At 38.6% G+C, this 22,107-nt stretch overlaps 1 protein-coding gene across 1 annotated transcript in view; it reads right to left on the minus strand.

Moving 5' to 3' along the window:
* The window catches only part of NUFIP1 (nuclear FMR1 interacting protein 1), a 43,954-nt gene that overhangs the window by 17,337 nt on the left and 4,510 nt on the right, over window positions 1–22,107 (minus strand). Inside the window, exons 4-7 of the mRNA XM_082675581.1 lie at window positions 21,782–21,844; window positions 21,054–21,130; window positions 5,017–5,109; window positions 683–876 (exon numbers count right to left, since the gene is read on the minus strand). Of these exons, the coding sequence (XP_082531707.1) occupies window positions 683–876; window positions 5,017–5,109; window positions 21,054–21,130; window positions 21,782–21,844 (427 nt within the window). The remainder of the gene's footprint in view (window positions 1–682; window positions 877–5,016; window positions 5,110–21,053; window positions 21,131–21,781; window positions 21,845–22,107) is intronic.

The following is a 22,107-nucleotide window of genomic DNA, read 5'->3' on the forward strand; positions in this document are numbered from 1 at the left end:
AGTAGCAACTGGATAAAGCCTCACGTCGTTATTAGAAGGAAAGGCGGTAAAATATTTACATAAACATTTTTATTTTTCAGGAGAGAAATGAAGCCTTAGCAGTATCTTTCTGTGACAGCAACATTTTGGTCCTTTAATTTCTCAACTTATAAGCAAGAGTAAACTTATCTCCTAAATTCTAGAAGGAATTTAAGAAAAAACAATAAACACACATAAATATATTCTATGCTCTGAGGAAGAACAGTATTATTTAAATATATGGAATTCATATTATTTACCCAAAGAGACCATGTTCATGCTGAGCAGCATAAATACTGGCTTCCATTGGAATTCCTGCTTTCTAGGTGGGAAAATTCACATAATGGTGCAAATCTGAATCCACAACATCTATACATTCAAAATAATCTTAAGAAAATTTCCAAGATTATATGATACTAAGGAAATTATCCAATAAATATAATCTTTCTCCCACATTCTGCCTGCCTCATGCATTCATTCCCAAGATTCAGAAAAAATGTCTTTAACAAGATTTTTGACAAAACACTCCTATTAAGAACAAAAGCATCATTCTACCTTTTTACATTTTTTGCCATTAAACTCTCCCCAAACAAGGATGTGAAGAATCAATTTCTGCATCACTGGCTATACTCTTAAAAACACGGCGTTTTCTTATTTAGCTTACCGGAATCGGTGTTTACCAAAACACCCAGAGGGTCTGAATTTGCCTCGGGTGTACTTTCAGGCTTCGAACCACACAAGGGATTGCCTGACCCCATGGCTGCTCTCTGTCCAGCACGACCATTTTTCCATTTGTGACGTTTGCCAGGACTTCTGATTTTTGCCATCTGTGAATGTCTGGCCATCCCCTTCATCTTGCTGGAGTAAGAAAAATGCAATTCTTAATATAAAAGGCACTGACCTTTCAAGAAAAATTTGAAAAAGATTACTGAATGCAAAAGAAATTTAGCTGTCAATCACCTGTCACCTAGTACATTAAAGAGACCAGAATAAAATAAATTCAATGGCTTCCAAAGTAGAACTTTAAAAGCATAACATACCACAATATACCATACTTTATCAATTCCAAATTGCACATTTCCTCCCATAATGTAATCCCTCTGAAATTGGGCTATGTTGTACAATCAACAGCAAGTGAATTTAATTGGCAGCATTCTTTCATTCCTATTATACATTAAGATAAAATGTTCCTTCGACTTTACAAAGTGCATTAACTCTTATCTCCTTAATTGTAAGTAGCCTTAAAGTTTCTGACGCTTTTACAAATATGCTACCTTGTTTCTTGTTTAAACTTCATGGTTCTTGTTTAAACTTCATGGTAACTCCTTAAAATAGATTAGACAGGTATTATTCTCTTCACATTACAGGAGGATAAACTTAAAGATCATAGACCAAGCACAATTTCACGGCTAGCTCAAATCAAGCGCCCTCTCAAACCACAGCAATTACTACTCTTAGGAGGAAATAAATACTTATGTGAGCACATACTTATGTAAACTATGCATAGGAAAACAAAGACCATGTAAAAAAAAAGGTTCATTACATATACTCTCAATGGACAATAAAACAAAGTAAGAAAATAATACCAAGGCACATAATGATCAAATTGCTCAAAGCTAGTGAAAAAGAGAAAATCTTAAAAGCAGTCAGAGATAAAAGGTATTTTATATAGAGGAACAAAATGACAGCAGATTTCTCTTGGAAACAATGCAAATAAGAAAACAATGGGGCAACATCTTTAAAATACTATAAAATTTTTAGAAAACTGTTAACCTAGAATTACTTATCTAGCAAAAATATCTTTCCAATAGGAAGGTAAAATAAAGATCTTTTCAGACACACAGAGCTGAAAGAAGTCATCTCCAGCAGACCCTCACTACAAGAAATGTTATAGTAAGTCTTTCAGGCAAAAGGAAAATGGTAGATGGAAAGATAGATCTATGCTAAAGAATGAGGAGTACCAGGCTTCCCTGGTGGCGCAGTGGTTGAGAGTCCGCCTGCCGATGCAGGGGACACGGGTTCGTGCCCCGGTCCGGGAAGATCCCACGTGCCGCAGAGCGGCTGGGCCTGTGAGCCATGGCTGCTGAGCCCGCGCGTCCGGAGCCTGTGCTCCGCAATGGGAGAGGCCACAGCAGTGAGAGGCCCGTGTACCGCAAAAAAAAAAAAAAAAGAATGAGGAGTACCACAAATAGTAACTATATAGGCACCCCAACCATCAGCTAACAAACCACCAGCTGTGACTAAGGCTTGTCAAGATCACCAGATAACCCCCAGCTGACCCCAGATATCTGAGCAGTTAAGACTATCATAGGGAGAAAAAAAAAAAAAAGACACCTATTAAGGGTAAAAAGGCAAGCCACAAATTGCAAGACTATATATATCTGCACTACCTATACTCTACGCAAAAAAGTATTTGTATCTAAATAAATAACCGCTACTAATCAAGAAAAGCAACCCAATTAAAAGGTGGTCAATAGCACTTGTGTTTGTTTGATTTCTCGACAAAGACTTCTAGACAGGGGCAAAAATAAATCCTTTTTTGCAACCCAGAACTCACTGTTCAGTAAGAGTTTTGATACAGGTAAGAAGGAACATGATACCTAAAAGAGAATCAAGTGATGGGGTGTACTGATAAACATAAAGATTGCTTCCAGGACTACAGAGCTGATAATTTCCCTCATATCTTAAGCTTTTAAATTATCAGCTGTATTGATTTAGTACTCTAATTTTAATGTTGACATGAAACAAAGATGGCTTCTTTTTTTAAGCTTGTATCTTGAACACAGTGTCTGGATTTTAAAAAGGTATTGGCATATCCCAATGATCTGTACTGTTCTAGGGTGTGATGGCTTAGGAGTGAATACGATTTGAACCTAACACATTTTTAGAGGATGTCAAATTGAGAAACAAGCAGATCCATCTCCTGACCCTAAACATGGTCCTAAAGTAAATCGCTTGAGGAATTTGGATCCCAAAGATTACAGGTGTGGAATTTTGAAGCGTGTCCATATTCCCCTGGAGATCAAAGAAGCCCAACTAAAAGAATTGTGGGCTAACATAACAACTTCTTTTTGAAAGGGCTATTTTATCTTGAAGATTATGAGTTTGGAGGAACTAAGGTGATTGGCAGTGGAAAGAATCAGAACACGTGAAATTCCTTAAAAATTTATTGACAAATAATTTTGTCTATGTTACATATAATTTAAAAATCGCTTTAAAAAAAATGGTCAAAGACTTGAACTGGCACTTCACAAGAGAATATCGACATGACGGATAAGCATATAAAAAGATGTCCAACATCGTTAGTCACGAGGGAAATGGTATAACATGAAGAAAAGGTATAACAATACTATGCATTGACCAGGACACACAGCAGTTAGATGCAGAGTCAGTAGGAGTATAAATTAGTACAAGTGTTTTGGAAAACTGTTTGACTACATCTATTATAACTAAATATCTAGTATGACCTAGTGTGTGTGTGTGTGTGTGTGTGTGTGTGTGTGTGTGTATGGCCAATGTAAACAAGAAACAAGTACTTATGTCCACAAAAGACACTTAAAAGAATGTTCATAGTAGCTTTATTCATAATAGCCCAAATTGGAAACAACCCAAATGACCAATAGTAGAATGAATATATATTCTCACAATTAAGTTCTATATAGCAACAAGAATGGATTTACAGCTATACACAACAATATGGATGAATCTCACAAGATAATTTTAAGCCACAGAAACTATACGCTAAAGAAGACACATCAATACTATATGATTCCACTTATACCAGGTTCTAAGAACAGGTAAAATAAATTTATTATGATAGAAATCAGAAAAGAGGTTACCTTTGTGGGGAGGCATGGAACTAAGGATAGCCTACGAAAGAAACCTTTGTAAGGTAAGACGTTCTATGTATTATTAATGTGTGGAAGTTACATGGGTATGTAGGTATGTGAACGTATATAAATTCATTCAGTTGTACACTCAATACAAAACAAAATGGAAAAAATTCTATGAATGTGAGGCACTGGGGAAAATGGGATGTCTCATACACTGCTGGTGGGAGAGTAAACTACAATAGCTTCTATGATAGGTATTTGGCAGTCACCTATCAATATTATAAATACACATGTCTTTTTTTTTTTTTTTTTTTACACATGTCTTTTGACTCAGCAAAACCACTTCTAGGTATCCATGCTCAGAAATATCTGCACATGTGTAAAATATATGTACAGGGCAATAATGGCAACTTTTTATTAGTAAAAGATTGGTGAAAACTTAAATGTCTGTCAATAGAGAATTTTTTTGTTTAAGAAAAAAAAAGACCCTTTGGGATATTCTTATGCTTCTTACACACCCTCAGAGAATGAGGAGTCTTGTTTATATGTCAATATAGGACAATCTCCAAGTATATTATTTGGCTAAAAAAGGCAAGACGTACAATAGTATCAAAAAAGGAAGGGCTTCCCTGGTGGCGCAGTGGTTGAGAGTCCTCCTGCCAATGCAGGGGACGCGGGTTCATGCCCCGGTCCGGGAGGATCCCACGTGCCGCGGAGCGGCTGGGCCCGTGAGCCATGGCCGCTGAGCCTGTGCGTCCGGAGCCTGTGCTCCTCAACGGGAGAGGCCACAGCAGTGAGAGGCCCGTGTACCGCAAGAAAAAAAAAAAAGGAAAAAAAAAGACTATTATCTATGTGCTATATAAAGATGAAATATCTCTAGAAAGATAAAATGCGTTGCCTCTGGGAGGGAGAACTGTTTAGCTAGGATACAAAGACAGAAGAGACTTGTTACTGTAAATCGTTTTGAAAACCACATAAATGTAGGGTACTACTTATTTTTAAATATAATTTTAAAATTTTTAAATAAAAAAGTTACAAAAGCAAATATTTCAGAATTGAAAGTGTAGAGGGTTTAGGATTTGGGTGTATGCTTTTTTATTATTTATAAGTACATACATTCATTTAAAATAAGCACTGAGGGTGCAAGCAATTTTAAGGAACTTACCCATACTGTGTCGTTGTCAACACTGCTCCTCTCTTTTCCTTTTCAATTTTTAACTTTTTCTTCCTTTCGATATTAGCCAGAGTTGGGTAATTTCTAGAGAACAATAAAAGTCCATTATAAAAGGGCTTTTAGAGTAAATTTTAATTATGCAATCAAGCAATTGTTGCATTTAACAACTTTTGTTTAATGACTAATGCAGTAAATTGATATAAACTTCTAATTCCTTCTGGAATTTTTTTAAGGGTGAAAAAGTAGACTGTAACAATGCTACTCAAAGTATATACCAGCTGCCAGTCCAAACTCTTCTACCAGTCTGTTACCAAGTAAGAAGCTTACAATAGAATTTAAATCAAATATATCACATAATGTGCTGAAACTCATATATAGAGTTCATTTATTTGGCACATACCCATAAATACTATAAACAAAAAGGTATTTTCTTATGCATCTACTTATGCAAATATATACTAGGAGGTATATCCAAAGTTACCAAGATGAGGAAGAGACAGTTCTTAAAAAAAAAGCTACAGTCTACCAGGAAGGTTAAGAAAAGCATGGTTATTTCTAAAGACTAGTTATAACAAGACAAAATATTAAGCATCCCAAGGAGTATAAGGGAGGTTGGGAAGGAAAGATCCTATCTACATGGAGAAATCCACAAAGAAAGGAACATGAAAGACACTGGTCTTAAATGGTGTTAAGAGACAAAAATCTGAAGGAAAAGCGTCAGCATGTGCTTTTTTTTTTTTTTTGGCCGCGCCACATGGCCTGTGGGATCAACCAGGGATCGAACCCATGCCCCATGCAGTGGAAGCACAGAGTCTTAACCACTGGACTGCCAGGGACCTTTTTTTTTCGTTTTTTGGCCAGAGTGTTCTAAGCAAACAATGCAGACAAACCAAGGCCTCAGAAAGTGTGAGAGAATGGCAAGTGGTTCATTCTTAAAGAAACAGTTACAGGCAATCAGACCAGAAAGGGAGGCTGGGGCCAAAATGTGCCTCGAATGCCAGACGAGAAAGCTATTTTTAATTCAGTGGCGTTGGGGAGCCACTGAAAGTTATGAACAGGGAAAGATATGAACAAGGCAGTGAAAAGAATTAAATCTGACAGCAGCGTGCAAGACGAATTGCTCTGACAAAGGCTTTCTTTGTTCCTTAGCACAGCTGTGTGGTGATGGGGGCACCAAACTTCGGTGGTGAGAGGAACAGATACTAGGAGCATAAAAAGCACGAAAGGAGGGGAACACAGACAGTCCTCTACCACTCAGCCTGGCTGCTCATTAGAGTAAATTTTGAGAAACATCAACACATCATGTTCTGCCATCATTTCGAGGACACTGTCTCTACCCCCTTCTTTTTTTAACATCTGCATCACTGACTGGGATAGCACAGACAATAGAAGCCCATGGGCTGGGCACACTGGAAGATAAGAATAGAAATGACATTGAGTAAGTGGTGAAGTAATCAGAAAAAGAAAGGCAATGAATTTCAGTGAGGACAGTGCAAAGCAATCTATCCAGCCAAGAAAAATAAACTCCACAAATAAAAGATGATTAATGTACAAGTTATAAATAAACATAAGAGGAAAAGATCAAGGTCACAGGAGATAAAAATCTGACAGGCAGTCAGCACCACATGAGTACAGTTTTGGAAAGCAAACATAATCTAAGGCGATATGAAATGGACTCTGGCACAGGTACAAGTGTGAAATCATCCTCTCATGACACTCAAAGGTGATCAGAAACTCTCAGGGCACTGCATCCAGCTTTGTACTTCTAAACTGAAAAGGAATGTTAAGGAAAAATAAAACTTGGAGGGGATTCAAAAGAGACTCAAAGATGATTAACAGGATGAAAAAATAAAACCTCTGAAGAAAGATGAAAGGAACTAGAACTATTTGCAGCCTTTAAAAGAGGGAGAGAAGTGACAAAAAATGATCTTACAGAGAAGATGGCAGCCAGCTGTTCTCAACCTGAAGACAAACTACACCGAAGCAGAAATGATGAGGAAAAGGTGATGACTTTCACAGGCACCACAGTGTCTAGACGTGTAACTCACAGCTAATCAACACTCTTCACACCTCTGAAATTCACTTATTCTTAGTCTTAAAAATGTTAAAGAAACACAAAATGTGTTTCTTTAACGTTTTTCTTCTGAGTGTTACAGAGCAACCCTTAACATGTTGGGTCATATGCTAAACATAAAGACTTGGTCCTACAGTGTTTCATGTATAAGCAAGGAGCTATGTAAATGTTTCTCAATGATAAGGAATATAAACAGTTTGTTACAGGAAGTGGATTTTAGGTGAGATATAATAAAGAATTCCTTGAATGAGACATCAAGAATGTTGTGGAAACTCCTTTGGTGGAAGTCTTTTAACACAGCTCACTTCTTCTTTCTGGCTGACTGAAGTGTCACCTTCCTAAAGGTAGGGGATTTTTATATCCCTTCCAAAGTTATAAGATTCTATATATCAGTGCTTAAATTAATAAAATTTTCTTGCAAAAGTTATACCATTCTTATTTACATAGAACCTAGAGACTAAAAACTAGGGAAAACAAGGGTACCAGAGAGCAAATTATCCCCCCAAATGGGAAACCAGAAACACAAGACCTAGTTATACATACAACAATAATCAGAAGCCCCTTCCAGCAACATACTAGTGAGATACAAGAATAAGGAAAAGTCTGGATCTTTGATAAAGGACACAGTTCAGGTTTCTAAATTACACAAATCCAGAGAAAACTGTGGAGAAAAATCACAAATTGTGTTACATTGTACAATTACATACCAATAAAATTTAGTCCAATATCTCCTGGTAGAGAATGGATGTTATAAAGCTATAAAGACTGTGACAAGTGGTATTTTCACAGTTGGTTTCTCTATTTTTATCGGCTAAAATCACTTTTCTCCCTACTTCCATCTTTTCCCAACACCCCAAAAGGAAGTGGCCCTGAAACCGTATGCTCTCTATCTTGCTCTCTTCTCCCTCTTTCATTTCTTACCCCCTCTTTGTCTTCCCCTTGCCTAAGCCTTTAAGCCTCCAGTGACAATCCTTAAGCCCCAGAGTCAATAAATTAGCAACATGGAACCAACCATTATCTTAGCACATCTCATTCTGGTTACCCTTCTCTTTCCTTATACTCAAATCACCACCCACTCCTTGGCTTTTCCCTTAAGCCTCTTCTGTAGAAAAACACAATCCCTCTTTATTCTCCCTGAATCACAGCTACTTCAACACTACTGCATTTTTATTTCAAAGTCTTTCCAAACTTCAAAAAGATGTAGCATTCTTTAGGAGCACAGCCCCTCTGCTGGAATTCTGAAAGAACTGGGGACACAGCTGTAAAGCGTTTCCTCAGAGCCACAGTAACTGCAGTATTAAAATAAATAACACAACTACTCCACCTAGTGGACTCCAAATCTGCCGTGAAGTATGTTTCAACATCTCAAAAATAAGAGGTTTGGGAAACGAACCTCTACCACTCATTTTTCCTAATGCCAAATCATACAGCATTTGTACCCGACAGGAATTAAGAAAAAATAACTACCGGTTTTTTTTGGCTAGGATTTCTTTTTTTGCAGGTTATTAGTGGAAAGCCTTAAAGTTTTTAATTAAACACAACTATGGATGTTTGTCAGAACTATGCATTAAAAAAGAATAAACTTCACCTTCAAATAAATTGGAGGGGGAGGGAAGGGGTGGCACGACCCCTCTCACAAGAAGTCCTGCAAAACGAACTGATTGCCCTGCCTTCCAAAGACGCCAGCTATCCCTTGACCAGACACTGTTATCCCCACACAGCAAAAATTAATGCTTCAGTTGCCTGTGCTCTCACGGCCACCTACGGATATTCTTCCCACGTCTCCCATTAGAGTGAGGGTCTTAAAGGCAAGAGTCTACTACTATCTCTTTTCAGTAACCTTGGCCATATATAAAACAATCTTTGCCTTTTCAAATACTGAATGTTTACCTCTAATTTCAAGCTAAACTCTTGTCAGGAAGTTATTCAAAGCTATAATGTACATCAACATAAATTCAAAGGTGGCTGAGAGTTCTCGATTACATTACAAAACCAAACTAGTCTTCTACCAGGGACTTTAGAGAAACACGTGCTACCTAAGCTAGTTTGCATCTTCAAATGTTAATATTCCGTAAGTTTCTCTAGCCAGTGGAATTTTTTCCTTTAAAGCACTTGTTGCACAAAACCACAAGGTGGCAGAGTTCACGTTCAAATGGGGAAAGCTACTGTAGAAAGTAATGCATTCAAATACAGATCAATTTGGTTTGTCTTGGTGATGATCTGTTCTATGTGGTGAGAATTTATTGTTCAAACCCACAGCAGTTTAAGTACCATTAGTTATATTACTGAATTCCAACTACAGTTATTAATCTGATCAACACTGCCCAATTTCTTTAACAATGACAAAAGTATAGTTTAAAACATAAATTAAAAATATGAATCTCAGCAAGATTTCTCCAACCACTTACTTGTATATACCAAAATAGAATAACACCCATAATAAAAATATTTTCAAGCCCCATTTACATATATCGACATTTATAAACATCCCTTCTACCTATGGCACCATGGGATATAAACAGTCACACAAACCATGGTTCTTACATTTCTAAAGCTTGTAATTTATTTTTTTAAAAAAGACACATAAGCAAAAAAGTTCATCAATAGTACCATAATGAGGGGCACATACACTAAGGAGGCAGAGGGGATACCACATTCAAAGAGGAACAAGATACCCCTCTAGGCAGATAAGGAAAAATACTCCCAAAATTTTAGTCTGGCAGGATTTCAGCTGGACTAAAGCAGTGAGCAGAACTTCAAGGATAGAGAAGGGAGGATTTTCTGGAAGCAGCATGATCCAAACAGAGGTTAAAAGTTCAAAAAACTTGTTTGGGATATGAAAAAGAAAAAAACCAAGTCTGGCTGGGACAAAGAACTCCTATAAGTAATGTGGGATTAATCAGGAAAGATATGTTAAGCCCACATTACAGTACCCTGACTGTCAGTTCTAAGGTGTTGTTTTCACTGGCATTTTACCTGGCTAAAATAAATTCAGTTTAACAAATTTATCTGTAAATTTTATTCTACATAGTCATCTGTGTAACTAAAAAATACATGCATACTAGCATCTCAATTTGCATGAAAAAAGAACAAACACAAAGAGAATAGCCTAACCTCGTTGGTCAAAGTCAATTCCTTAAGTGTGATCAACACTGCTGAGTGTTCCTCTGCAGAGTGTACTTCAGCTGTGTGGTTTTCTTGAACAACACTTAGCAACTGAGCCAGGGCTGAGATTTTGCCAGGTGGGTGTAACGAAGGGCAACGGAATGAGGGAGCTGAGCTTCTGAGAGTGGTGGAAGTGACTTAAACTTGGCAGAGAAGCAAAGACAGAAGGGGGATGAGAGAAAAAGAAGGTAAAGGGGGTAAGAGGTGGGAGGCTTCAACTAGTCCGGGACCAGGTACAGGTGACAGTGAGACAGTTGGATGAAATGCAAGTTATGACCAAAGAGGAGTAAGCCCAACTTCAAGACTTCCGGGGCAGAAAGTCCAGAAGATCCACAGGGTGGCCGTGAAAGTAAGTGGCAGAAACTGCATGGAGGTAAAGGACACTGGAAATTGGAAGGTAAAAAGGTGCCAGATGAAACTCTTTGCTGTAAGCTGTGAGTCTCAAAGTCAGCGGAATTCAAAGGATACACACTTCTGTTGGACCATCTATATATATGCCAAGGGCAGGGTGGTAAAGGCAACTGCAATCCGCCTTGTTAAGAATCACGGGGGAGGGACTTCCCTGGTGGTCCAGGGGTTAAGAGTCCGCCTTCCAATGCAGGGGATGTGGGTTCGATCCCTGGTTGGGGAACTAAGATCCCGCATGCCGTGGGGCAACTAACCCTGCACACCGCAACTACTGAGCCTGAGCACTTTAGAGCCCACACGCCACAACTAGAGAGCCCACACGCCGCAACTACTGAGGCTGTGCCCTCTAAAGCCCGTGCACCACAACTAGAGACAAGCCCGCATGCAGCAACAAAGAGCCTGCACTCCACAACAAAAGACCCCATGTGCCGCAGCGAAGATCCCGCTGCCGCAACTAAGACCCAACGCAGCCAAATAAATATTTTTTTAAAAAAAAAGAATCATGGGGGAGGCTGTCAGAGCTGCAGAGAGCTGTGGAGACAGATGGCAGGAAACTCCAAGAAGAAGGGCCAAGGAGCAATCATCTGGAATCCACGTCAAGGGGGCCCTACAAGTCACAAAACCAGTCACTTTTTGTTCTTGTTTTATTTGACCTTTCCACAGCAATCTGCACTGATAATCACATCTTCCTTCTTGAAATCCTCCCTTCTACTGGCTTCCACGACAGGTCATATTCTGAGTTTTCTTCTACTTCTCTGGCTCTTGCTCAGCAGGCTTGTTGGTTTTAACTCCCTTTTAGGCTATCTTCCCTCTCCACTCTACCCTCTCTCTGTGGGGTATATCTTCTGCATTCATGGTTTCATGATTTTAAAATATCTATCTCCAGCCAGTCTGGTCTGAGTCCCAATGCTTACACAACATCTTCAAATAGACATCTCAGAATCTCCTCATACTCAACGATGTCCTAAATCAACACCTCCAAATGTGATTCTCTTCCGGGATTCCCTGTCTGAGCAACAGGCACCACCTTTCACAAAGGTGCTTTCACAGAGGAACTTGGACATCTCCTCAAAACCTCTTTCCTCCTCAATCTCACAAATGTCCAACTACCAAACAGTGCCCATTTTTATGTTCTATATCCACCTAGTTCTGTCCCCACAACTGCCATCTTTCAAAAGCTTCTATCATCTCTTACCTATATTCAAGTTCCTATACTCATGCCAATCTGTCTGTGCACTAGCCCTTACCTCCCCTTATTTCTTCCTAATTAGGTCTAAGTTCAGCTCAACTGCCCTTTGTCAAGGAACACCCCACTCCTCCAGACTAGATGAGGTCCTTCCTCTTATATGCTGAGGAGGGTAGAGTGGAGGACTGTGGGAGAGTAGAACAGCTATAGACATAGTAGAACAGAATCACTGAAGCTGGCTACCATTAATTTAATAGTGGGTCCAATTTTCCCAGTTTATATAATGACTTAATTTAAACACTCGTTAGATATAAAAGAACCAAAGTTGGTTAATCAGGAACTCATTTCAGAACTTCCCTATTGCCTTAAGTGAACTCAAAACTTGAGAGATTCAACACCTTACTTAGTTAACTTCTCAGTTGCTTTATAATCATTGCTGACTAATAGCCATCATCATTCTCCTCAAAAGAATTAAACATATACAACAGGGGCTGGCACCACTGAGCTGCAACAACTTCCAACTGACCAAAGTCAGGGCAAAGTACCAGGGAAAAACCTTTGCAGGTAGGCAATTTCCAGTCCATCTAGCAGGATATAATCTTCAATACTGTCATCACCAGCTCTTTAAAAACTAAGTATCAGGAAGGGGAGCTAACTCTTCTTGTTTGATTATTCCTCTGTGCAAAATAGTAAGAAAAAGATACACCCAACAGATAAAAAACAAATAAGCAAAACAAACAGAAAACAAAAAACTAGAGTGAAGTGGAATCATGAGAAGAAAAAAATTGTACCTGTAAAGAAGCCACCTAGAGGAGGCAAGGAGCTTTATATGAACTCCTTCCAATTCTTCACTAAGCCAAATCACATCATGGTCCCAACTCCTTTGACTTCTAAGTTTGACCATGCAATTGGCTAAGGCTCCTTATCAATGCCAAGACTGGTTCTTCCCATACTGAACCATTTAACGGTAATTCAGTCCACAAATATTTATTCTCCACATACTAAATCCCAGGTACTACGCAAAGTGCAGCAGAATCAAAGATGTCTAAGACTAGGGCCACCTATGATATAATGCAACAAACGCTATTGTGTTTGTATTAATAAGCTATGTATTCACACAGGAAGTAGTGAATAATGCTTTAGGGGAGGTTGGTCCATGGACTGGCAGCCAATCCACACACTTATGTCAGGGTATAAATCAGCTATGTCCCTAAACAAAATATATTTAGTTCAGCTGACATTTTCTTCTTACGAAGACTTTCTCAATGAAGAAAGTAAGGTATAGATTTATATTCTGGTACAAGTTCCTTATCTTGTTACAGACTAGCACTCTGACAGTATTGAGATAGAGGAAATGAAGAAGAAGAGAATGACAAATCAGACGACACTTAAGACAGGTCTTAGGACTTCCCTGGTGGTCCAGTGGGTAAGACTCTGCATTCCCAATGCTGGGGACCTGGGTTCAATCCCTGGTCGGGGAACTAGATCCCACATGCATGCAGCAAGAAGAAGTCCGCATGCCGCGACTAAGATCCAGCGCAGCCAAAATAAATAAATAAATACATGTTAAAAAAAACAAAACAAAACAGGGGGCTTCCCTGGTGGCGCAGTGGTTGAGAGTCCGCCTGCCGATGCAGGGGACGCGGGTTCGTGCCCCAGTCCGGGAGGATCCCATGTGCCGCGGAGCGGCTGGGCCCATGAGCCATGGCTGCTGAGCCTGCTCATCCGGAGTCCGCAACAGGAGAGGCCACAACAGGGAGAGGCCCGCGTACCGCAAAACAAACAAACAAAACCCAACAGGTCTCACAAGATAAATAAGATTCTGCCGGGAGATAAAGAGGAAAAGGCATTCTAGTATACCCTACTCCTGGTGGCCTAGATTCTTACCCTAGATTATTACATTTGTTAGCCAAGGATGCTCTTAAAATTCTATTAAATCCATTGAGTCCATGTTGACTGCTGACTGGCTGGACCCGGGTTTACTTGCTTAAGAATTAATTTCCTCTGATTGTCCTTCACCCTCATCTAACTCTTTACACAGTATTAATAATGGATAGTTGCATACACATTTGCTGAATTCTATTTGTTCTTGGTTGGTTCTAAATCTTTACGTTTATGCTGGTTTTCCTCAGAATTACCTTTCAGGCTTTAAAGGGCAGTAGCTAACTCTCTCACATAACAGTGCAACATTTCACACAGCTCTTCACATACACACATACAAGGGCTTTAAGCTGAAAACTTTAAGTTGAACGAAGTACAACTTTAACCTGCTGGTTAAAAGTTTTTAAGTATCCTTCTTGACCTGTGAAGGTAACTCTTCCTATCTGAGGCTCTCCTCATTTTTCAATTCCAGAAAAACAGCTATTGACTTAAAAGTGCTGCTGACCATCCTAATAGCTCTGACTTGGTCTTCTGTTTCAGGATGAGGTATCCTGGTCCTATCCTGAGACAACAGCATCCTCATGGGATTTTTCAATGGTAGATTCTAGCTAGACATCTTCTAAGCTTTCTTCCCTTATAAGTATAAAGCTACAAGTCACATGGTAAGACTCAAATTTCTTAGACTTTAATTACAGGAAAACATTTCTCGTCTTTTTATGGATAAGGACAGGCACGTGTGTATCTTGTCACTGCTGTACTCCCTCTGCCTAGCACACTCCAATCATTCAACAACTTTTTTAAAGTAATCAAAACAATAAACATAACAAAGTATTATACATTTTTTTAAAAAATAGCACTCACCCATCACTGCCTCAGTATTGAATATTTAACAGAGGGGGCATGTAGTGGCTCCCCTCAAAGAGCAAGGTCCCATTATGACATCATTTATGAAGAGTTCCTATTAGGTCTACCAAAAGCTACATTCAAATAGCCTCATATAATATAGTTTACAGTCCTATTCCCTACTACCAACGTTATAAGGGAATGCAAGGAATCAAAACTGCAATAATAAATACTGTGTGTTTATTATACGTCAAGTAATGATACTCCCTAAGTCACTATATACCAATTCTGAAGAATGACAAAATTAGGACTGGTCATTTTCCATTGAATATTTGCAACATTATAAAAGACCAAATTTCCATGGGTGAGCCTGAACCAAGATGGTGGAGCAGAAGGGATGTGCTCTCACTCCCTCTTGCGAGAACACCAGAATCACAACTAGCTGCTGGACAATCATCGACAGGAGGACACTGGAACTCACCAAAAAAGATACCCTACATCCAAAGACAAAGGAGAAGCCGCAATGAGACGGTAGGAGGGGCGCAATCACAATAAAATCAAATCCCATAACTGCTGGGTGGGTGACTCACAAACTGGAGAACACTTATACCACAGAAGTCCACCCACTGCAGTGAAGGTTCTGAGCCCCATGTGAGGCTTCCCAACCTGGGGGTCCAGCAACAGGAGGAGGAATTCCTAGAGAATCAGACTTTGAAGGCTAGTGGGATATGATAGCAGGACTTCGACAGTACTGGGGGAAACAGAGACTCCACTCTTGGAGGGAACACACATGGTAGTGTGAGCATCCGGACCCAGGGGAAGGAGCAGTGACCCCATAGGAGACTGAACCAGACCTACCTGCTAGTGTTGGAGAGTCTCCTGCAGAGGCGGGGGGTGGCTGTGGCTCACCGTGGGGACAAGGACACTGGCAGCAGAAGTTCCGGGAAGTACTCCTTGGCATGAGCCCTCCCAGAGTCTGCCATTAGCCCCACCAAAGAGCTCAGGCAGGCTCCAGTGTTCGGTTGCCTCAGGCCAAACAACCAACAGGGAGGGAACCCAGCCCCACCCATCAGCAGTCAAGCAGATTAAAGTTTTACTGAGCTCTGCCCACCAGAGAAACAACCAGCTCTACCCACCACCAGTCCCTCCCATCAGGAAACTTGCACAAGCCACTTAGACAGCCTCATCCACCAGAGGGCAGACAGCAGAAGCAAGAAGAACTACAATCCTGCAGCCTGTAGAACAAAAACCACATTCACAGAAAGACAGACAAGATGAAAAGGCAGAGAGCTATGGACCAGATGAAGGAACAAGATAAACCCCAGAAAAACAACTAAGTGAAGTGGAGATAGGCAACCTTCCAGAAAAGGAATTCAGAATCATGATAGTGAAGATGATCCAGGACCTCAGAAAAAGAATGGAGGCAAAGATCGAGAAGATGCAAGAAATGTTTAACAAAGACCAAGAATTAAAGAACAAACAAACAGAGATGAACATTACAATAACTGAAATGAAAACTACACTAGAAGGAATCAATAGCAGAATAACTGAGGCAGAAGAACGGATAAGTGACCTGGAAGACAGAATGGTGGAATTCACTGCCGCTGAACAGAATAAATAAAAAAGAATGAAAAGAAATGAAGACAGCCTAAGAGACCACTGGGACAACATTAAACGCAACAACATTCGAATTATAGGGGTCCCAGAAGGAGAAGAGAGAGAGAAAGGACCAGAGGAAATATTTGAAGAGATTAGAGTCGAAAACCTCCCTAACATGGGAAAGGAAATAGCCACCCAAGACCAGGAAGCACAGTGAGTCCCATACAGGATAAACCAAAGGAGAAACACGCCAAGACACAAAGTAATCAAATTGGCAAAAATTAAAGACAAAGAAAAATTATTTAAAGCAGCAAGGGAAAAACAACAAATAACATACAAGGGAACTCGCATAACGTTAACAGCTGACTTAGCAGAAACTCTACAAGCCAGAAGGGAGTGGCATGATATACTTAAAGTGATGAAAGGGAAGAACCTACAACCAAGATCACTCTACCCAGCAAGGATCTCATTCAGATTCAGCAGAGATATTAAAACCTTTACAGACAAGCAAAAGCTCAGAGAATTCAGAACCACCAAACCAGCTTTAAAACAAATGCTAAAGAACTTCTCTAGGCAGGAAACACAAGAGAAGAAAAAGGACCTACAAAAACAAACCCAAAACAATTAAGAAAATGGTCATAGGAACATACATATCGATAATTACCTTAAGCGTGAATGGACTAAATGCTCCAACCAAAAGACACAGGCTCCAACCAAAAGACACAGGCTGGATACAAAAATAAGACCCATATATATGCTGTCTACAAGAGACCCACTTCAGACCTAGGGACACACAGACTGAAAATGAGGGGATGGAAAAAGATATTCCATGCAAATGGAAATCAAAAGAAAGCTGGAGTAGCAATACTCATACCACATAAAATAGATTTTAAAATAAAGAATGTTACAAGAAACAAGGAAGGACACTACATAATGATCAAGGAATCATTCCAAGAAGAAGATATAACAATTATAAATATACATGCACCCAACATAGGAGCATCTCAATACGTAAGGCAACTGCTAACAGCTATAAAAGAGGAAATCGACAGTAACACAATAATAGTGAGGGACTTTAACACCTCACTTACACCAATGGACAGATCATCCCGTCAGAAAATTAATAAGGAAACACAAGCTTTAGATGACACAATAGACCAGAGAGATTTAATTGATATTTATAGGACATGCCTTCCCAAAACAGCAGATTACACTTTCTTCTCAAGTGCACACGGAACATTCTCCAGGACAGATCACATCTTGGGTCACAAATCAAGCCTCAGTAAATTTAAGAAAACTGAAATCATATCAAGCATCTTTTCAGACCACAAGGCTATGAGATTAGAAATCAATTACAGGGAAAAAAACGTAAAAATTACAAACACATGGAGGCTAAACAATACACTACTTAATAACCAAGAGATCACTGAAGAAATCAAAGAGGAAATCAAAAAATACCTAGAGACAAATGACAATGAAAACACAACAATCCAAAACCTATGGGATGCAGCGCAAGCAGTTCTAAGAGGAAAGTTTATAGCAATACAAGCCTACCTCCAGAAACAAGAAAAATCTCAAATAAACAATCTAACCTTACACCTAAAGGAACTAGAGAAAGAAGAACAAACAAAACCCAAAGTTAGCAGAAGGAAAGAAATCATAAAGATCAGAGTAGAAATAAATGAAATAGAAACAAAGAAAACAGTGGCAAAGATCAATAAAACTAAAAGTTGGTTCTTTGAGAAGATAAACAAAATTGATAAACCATTAGCCAGACTCATCAAGAAAAAGAGGGAGAGGACTCATTAAAATTAGAAATGAAAAAGGAGAAGTTACAACAGACACTGCAGAAATACAAAGCATCCTAAGAGACCACTACAAGCAACTCTATGCCAATAAATGGACAACCTGGAAGAAATGGACAAATTCTTAGAAAGGTATAACCTTCCAAGACTGAACCAGGAAGAAATAGAAAATATGAACAGACCAATCACAAGTAATGAAATTGAAACTGTGATTAAAAATCTTCCAACAAACAAAAGTCTGGGACCAGATGGCTTCACAGGCAAATTCTATCAGACTTTTAGAGAAGAGCTATCCCCCACCCTTCTCAAACTCTTCCAAAATATAGCAGAGGGAGGAACACTCCCAAACTCATAATTTGAGGCCACCATCACCCTGATACCAAAACCAGACAAAGATACTCCAAAAAAAGAAAATTACAGACCAATATCACTGATGAATATAGATGCAAAAATCCTCAACAAAATACTAGCAAACAGAATCCAACAACACATTAAAAGGATCATACACCATGATCAAGTGGGATTTACCCCAGGGATGCAAGGATTCTTCAATATACGCAAATCAATCCATGTGTTAAACCATATTAACAAATTGAAGAAGAAAAACCACATGATCATCTCAATAGATGCAGAAAAAGCTTTTGAAAAAATTCAACACCCATTTATGATAAAAACTCTCCAGAAAGTGGGCATAGAGGGAACCTACCTCAACGTAATAAAGGCCATAAGTGACAAACCCACAGCAAACATCATTCTCAATGGTGAGAAACTGAAAGCATTTCCTCAGGAACAAGATCAGAACAAGACAAGGATGTCCACTCTCACCACTATTATTCAACATAGTTTTGGAAGTCCTAGCCATGGCAATCAGACAAGAAAAAGAAATAAAAGGAATACAAATTCGAAAAGAAGAAGTAAAACTGTCACTGTTTGCAGATGACATGATACTTACTATACATAGAGAATCCTAAATATGCCACCAGAAAACTACTAGAGCTAACCAATGAATTTGGTAAAGTTGCAGGATACAAAATTAATGCACAGAAATGTCTTCCATTCCTATACACTAATGATGAAAAATCTGAAAGAGAAATTAAGGAAACATTCCCATTTACCACTGCAACAAAATGGATAAAATACCTAGGAATAAACCTACCTAGGGAGACAAAAGACCTGTATGCAGAAAACTATAAGACACTGATGAAAGAAATTAAAGATGATACCAACAGATGGAGAGATATACCATGTTCTGGGATTGGAAGAATCAATATTGTGAAAATGACTGTACTACCCAAAGCAATCTACAGATTCAATGCAATCCCTATCAAATTACGAATGGCATTTTTTACAGAACTAGAACAAAAAATCTTAAAATTTGTATGGAGACACAAAAGACCCCAAATAGCCAAAGTGTTGAGGGGAAAAAACGGAGCTGGAGGAATCAGACTCCCTGACTTCAGACTATACTATAAAGCTACAGTAATCAAGACAATATGGTACTGGCACAAAAACAGAAACATAGAACAAGACAGAAAGCCCAGAGATAAACCCACGCACCTATGGTCAACTAATCTATGACAAAGGAGGCAAGGATATACAATGGAGAAAAGACAGTCTCTTCAATAAGTGGTGTTGGGAAAACTGGACAGCTATATGTAAAAGAATGAAATTAGAACACTCCCTAACACCATACACAAAAATAAACTCAAAATGGATTAGAGACTTAAATGCAAGACCAGACACTATAAAACTCTTAGAGGAAAACATAGGAAGAACACTTTTTGACATAAATCACAGCAAGATCTTTTTTGAGCCACCTCCTAGAGTCATGGAAATAAAAACAAAAATAAACAAATGGGACCTAATGAAACTTAAAAGCTTTTGCACAGCAAAGGAAACCATAAACAAGACGAAAAGACAACCCTCAGAATGGGAGAAAATATCTGCAAACGAATCAACGAACAATGGATTAATCTCCAAAATATATAAACAGCTCATGCAGCTCAATATTAAAAAAACAAACAACCCAATTCAAAAATGGGGAGTAGACCTAAATAGACATTTCTCCAAAAAAGACATACAGATGGCCAAGAAGCACATGAAAAGTTGCTCAACATCACTAATTATTAGAGAAATGCAAATCAAAACTACAATGAGGTATCACCTCACACCAGTTAGAATGGGCATCATCAGAAAATCCACAAACAACAAATGCTGGAGAGGGTGTGAAGAAAAGGGAACCCTCTTGCACTGTTGGTGGGAATGTAAACTGATACAGCCACTGTGGAGAACAGTATGGAGGTTCCTTAAAAAACTAAAAATAGAACTACCATATGACCCAGCAATCCCACGACTGGGCATATACCCAGAGAAAACCATAATTCAAAAAGACACATGTACCCCAATGTTTACTGCAGCACTATTTACAATAGCCAGGTCATGGAAGCAACCTAAATGCCCATCGACAGATGAATGGATAAAGAAGATGTGGTACATATATACAATGGAATATTACTCAGCCATAAAAAGGAACGAAATTGGGTCATTTGTTGAGACGTGGATGGATCTAGAGACTGTCATACAGAGTGAAGTCAGTCAGAAAGAGAAAAACAAATACCGTATGTTAACGCATGTATGTGGAACCTAGAAAAGTGGTACAGATGAACTGGTTTGCAGGTCAGAAGTTGAGACACAGATGTAGAGAACAAACGTACAGACACCAGGGGGGAAAGCCACGGGGGGTGGTGGTGGTGGTGGTGTGATGAATTGGGTGATTGGGATTGACATGTATACACTGATGTGCATAAAACTGATGACTAATAAGAACCTGCTGTATAAAAGAATAAATAAAATTCATTGAGGACTAATAACCTGCTGTATAAAAAAATAAATATTTTAAAAAATAAATAAATAAAATAAAATTCAAAAATTTAAATAAATAAATAACAAAAGACGAAATTTCCTTTTTCAAATTGTTCCGTAGGGCCAGAACGGTCATTATTTTCAAGTCCTCAGCCTTGCCACAGTAAAAGAAAATTGTTTCACTAGTTCTTAACTCTTTACTCACTTTCTTCTTTCTTCCCTCCATCTTGCAATCTCCTCTGGAGTGTCTAACTTGATTTTCTTCATACCAGGAGCATGCGTCTAAGGGGAAAATGTCTGCTGAATATCAAGAAGCGTATTGTATGCTTTTGACTAAATCTCAAATATTATGGGGGATAATGGAGACTGTGTACCCAAAAGTAAATTTACTAGCAGAGATAATTTTAAAACTAAGTAAGCAAGCTTTATCTATCCTTATTATGACTTTTCCTTTAAAGGAAAAAGAATTTTTCTCTTGTCTTTAGATTAGTACTACTGATAGGAAAAAAGTAATAATATCATTTTGGTTACAAAGTAAATGTCACCGAATACTTGATTGATATTAAATACCCAAATGAATTACCTACCAACCAAAGTTAAGAAAGTTAGCTAGAGAAATAATGAATATACAAAACAATTTGAAACAGCATGGTATAGTAAAACAGAATTTGCCATCATGAAATTCAAGTGCAGGGGTCAGCTCTGAGACCCTGGGCAAATCATTTTACCAATCTGTTAAATAGGACCAAGATTTATTTACTTTACACAGTGGCTTACAAGGATAAAATTGAATAGTAGATGTAAAAATGCCTTACAAAGTACAGTGTTCTGTGAATGTTACTCATTAGTAGGCTATGTAAATAGAGAGCTATGAAGATAATAAATCAATGAAATAAAAAGAGCATGTAACAAACAAACAAAAAAAGAACTTACATTTCTCCAATGGAATTGGACAATCTTCTCATGTGCACTAAAAGAGCAATCTACCTCAGGGCACTGTAAGAATTTTTAAGAAAGGCTACTCAATGTTTTCCATAAAAAATTTACCTTACTACTATATATATAGACATATTCTGGTCATATTGCATAGTATCCCGTCTATGTGGTGTAGGTGTTTAGGTATCACTGAATACCTAAAACAAAAATCACTCCAAACAGAGTTGCACTCTCTAAGTATATAGTACAGTAATGCATATCATTTACTTCTCCACTTGAATGAATGCACGACATCAGCAATGTTGTAAAATGTTCTTAATTCC

This window comes from Grampus griseus (genome assembly GCF_964374135.1).
Source record: "Grampus griseus genome assembly, chromosome: 18".
NCBI lineage: Eukaryota > Metazoa > Chordata > Mammalia > Artiodactyla > Delphinidae > Grampus > Grampus griseus.